General features: G+C 49.5%; 1 protein-coding gene across 1 annotated transcript; it reads right to left on the bottom strand.

Moving 5' to 3' along the window:
- Window positions 1-1,300: 1,300 nt before the first annotated feature.
- On the bottom strand, window positions 1,301-2,023 carry LOC308511856 (melanoma-associated antigen 11-like; the record flags this gene model as incomplete). Its single annotated transcript, XM_081081701.1, has 1 exon — window positions 1,301-2,023. One exon carries the CDS (start codon window positions 2,021-2,023, stop codon window positions 1,301-1,303), a length of 723 nt encoding a protein of 240 aa, XP_080937827.1.
- Window positions 2,024-3,061: the final 1,038 nt, after the last annotated feature.

The raw sequence follows: 3,061 nt of genomic DNA, 5'->3' as shown, positions 1-3,061 counted from the left end.
GGCCATCATGTTTCTCATGGCTCAGTAACTCTATTTCTGTAGAAATCTGTGCAGATGATGGGTATAACACGCCTAGTGCTCATACTGTCCAATGGCACAGTGTCTGCGTGGCTCATGCCATGCACATCATTTTTTAATTAAGGTATTACATATGAGTCCTTATCCACCCATTGCCCTCCTCCAGCCCCCCACTCATGCCATCACCCCCCTGGCGTCTGTGTCCATTGGTTAGGCCTATATGCTTCATACAAGTCCTTTGGTTGATCTCTCCCCCTTACCTCCACCCTCCCCTACAATCCCTCTGAGGTTTAATGGTCAGATCGATGCTTCTCTGTATTTGGATGTTTTTGTCCATCCATTTGTTGTTCATTATATTCCATATATAAGTGAGATCATGTGATAATTATCTTTCTCTGACTGGCTTATTTGGCTTAACATAATGCTCTCCAGTTCCACCATGCTGTTGCAACTACGCTGCGGTAAAAATGAAGGCCATTCAAAATTGAGTGCTGTTCCCTGGAGGCCCACCACCTCACCTGTTCTGTTACTTGTTTGTAAGATTTAGGGGACACCTAACCCCTCCCTTATATGACTATATCTCCTACACTATCATTCTGTGGGTGGGTGTGCCCTGCTTATGTTGGTGTCCCCACTACTAACACAGGATCTTCCAGAGGACATAGGCTCAGTGAATGTCTGGGGATTAAATGAACGACTGAGCAGGGGTCGTCTTTATGCAGATGAAATCCCTCCACTTTCCTGCCGGAACCAAGGATCCTTCGATAAGTTGTTTCATGCAAAGACAGACGAGAAGAGATAAGAATCAAAAATTAACAACCTTTTGCTATTATTTTTCTATTTATTAACTCCATTGCATGTACTGCCGAGTTCTTACACATTTCCAAGGAAATCCTTTTATAATGCCACGTTATCTATTTTGGGATCACAAACTAGGATGGAAAGTGTCCCAATTTTGGTTATACAATAGCAAATCTCTTACTCTTGAGCTGGACATGTAGAAATATATAATGTGATCAATGTCATTTACAAACTCACATGCTAAAAGTTTATGAAAGCTTCTATGAAAAGGGACATTCAAAAATTTCCTTAAAAATCGCAAAATAATAAATCACAAATTTCTCAATCATAATAGGAGCTCATACCTTTCCCTGGGCCTCACTATTAGTTTCTTCTCAAACATAGAGTTGAAAATTGGATGCACTTTCTGCCCAGCAAAAGAAGTTAATGCTCATGGGCCTGAAAAGTGCCTGGATTCAACTCTGGCTCAGGCATAGTGTCATTACTCAGGCCCTTCAAGCAGGGATGAAAGGGAATAGGGATCCCTGTCATTAACCCCGAGCACAAACTGGAGGGTGTTCAACATGGTAGTCTCTGCATGTGCTCGGGGACCCCACAGGAACTCATAGCATGCAGGATCACTATTGGGCACCTGGCGGTACAGCAGGTACTGTTCCTGGACCCAAATTTTGGTGATGAGCTCCCTGGGCTCCCCATAGAGCCAATGCTCCTTCCCATCATACACCCCTACAACATTCAGTGCTTCCCAGACTTTTTCCTCAGGGGCACAATCACCCTCTGAGGCGATCACCCACAGAACTGTGACCAGGAGGCCTGTGTTGGGATATCTGTGCCCATCGCTCACCATCCCATCATAGCTGAGCCCCAAGGCAGTGGCCAGGACATAGGTGTGAGTACTGGGGTCCATTTCTTTCACAACAATACCAAAGCCCCACTGGATGCATTCAGTGGCTGCACTGAAGAGCTCAGGAAAGTGGTCCTGGTGCTCTTTGATGACACTACTCAGCATTTCTGCCTTGTTGGTCGGCTCCTTTGCACGATACTTAAGGAGTAGAAACTCCACCATTTCTACCATCTTCAAATGCAGTGCTTTGTGGAGCAAGGAATCGGCATCTTCATCAGGGCCTCCCTCAGTGTTTGGACCCTCCTCATCTTGGCTGCTGGAGCTCTCATCTTCAGCGTGTCTCCATGGAAAGGCTGCCATGGCATGGGGGGAGGCACCCTGAGGACTCTGGGGAGGACTTGGTGTCTCAGCAGCAGACACCTCCTCTAGGCTGTCTATAAACAGGACTGAGGGGGAGGAAGACCGAGAGGAGGAGAGAGACAGGGCCTCCTCCTCATCCTCCTCCTCCTCCTCCTCCTCCTCCTCCTCCTGCATAGCCCAGAACAGTTCCTCTACCAACATGTCAGGGATCTCCATTGGGTCCAGATGGTCTTCCTCAGGCTTCCACGGCTCACTCATATGATGACCAGGCATGATGACTCGTGCTCGAACAGTGACCGAGTGTGGGCAGAAGATGGGCGATTAGGACCCACGGGCCTGGGGGAAGGGGAGTATGAGAGGCATGAGCTGAGAAACACACCCTAGGCGGCTCTGACAAAGGTGACTTCCAGGTCTCCCCTTTAGGGGTGTCCATGGGCCTCACAGGGCTCACTCCTGATCAGCCTGCCCACTAGGAGCCTGAAGTAGGAAGTGACATGACTGCTCAGGGTGTAGAAGGCACAGCGCAGGGTTCTGTAGCTGACGGTGGGGTGTGGAGGTGTCAGGCAATGTGGGGTCCCCTCTGACAGTGGTGGCGAGCCCATGGGGACATATTCATGGTCGGAACCTCACCTTAATTCCTAGCACTTCCTGGCCTCCTGCTGCTCTGTGACCTGAGAATATGTAGCATAAACCAAGGCCTTCACCTCCTTCTATCCGGGGGCTCTGCTGGTGGGAAAAACGGAGCACCTCAGGATGCACATGGCAATCACAGTCCTGGAACCCCAATGCTGACAGGAGGGGCAGCAGGACTCTGTGAGGTCCCCTCTGTTGTGGGTGGGAGGTTCCTCCTTGCACATGTAGGATCCTCACCCTTCCCCTGCCAGGGCCAGGCCCCTCACTGCCTTCTGCTGGCCTGAGGTCAAACTCTCAGAACAAGACCACACACACCTGACACTTGAGTGAAGAAAATGAGGGGGTCCCTCTCCCAGAGGATCAAGAAGGGGTGACTGAAGATTTGGGTCCATCTACGCTGGGTTA

The sequence above is a fragment of the Myotis nattereri genome (assembly GCF_964212035.1).
Source record: "Myotis nattereri genome assembly, chromosome: X".
NCBI classification, from domain to species: Eukaryota; Metazoa; Chordata; class Mammalia; order Chiroptera; family Vespertilionidae; genus Myotis; species Myotis nattereri.
This window is presented reverse-complemented; position numbering and strand designations above follow the sequence as displayed.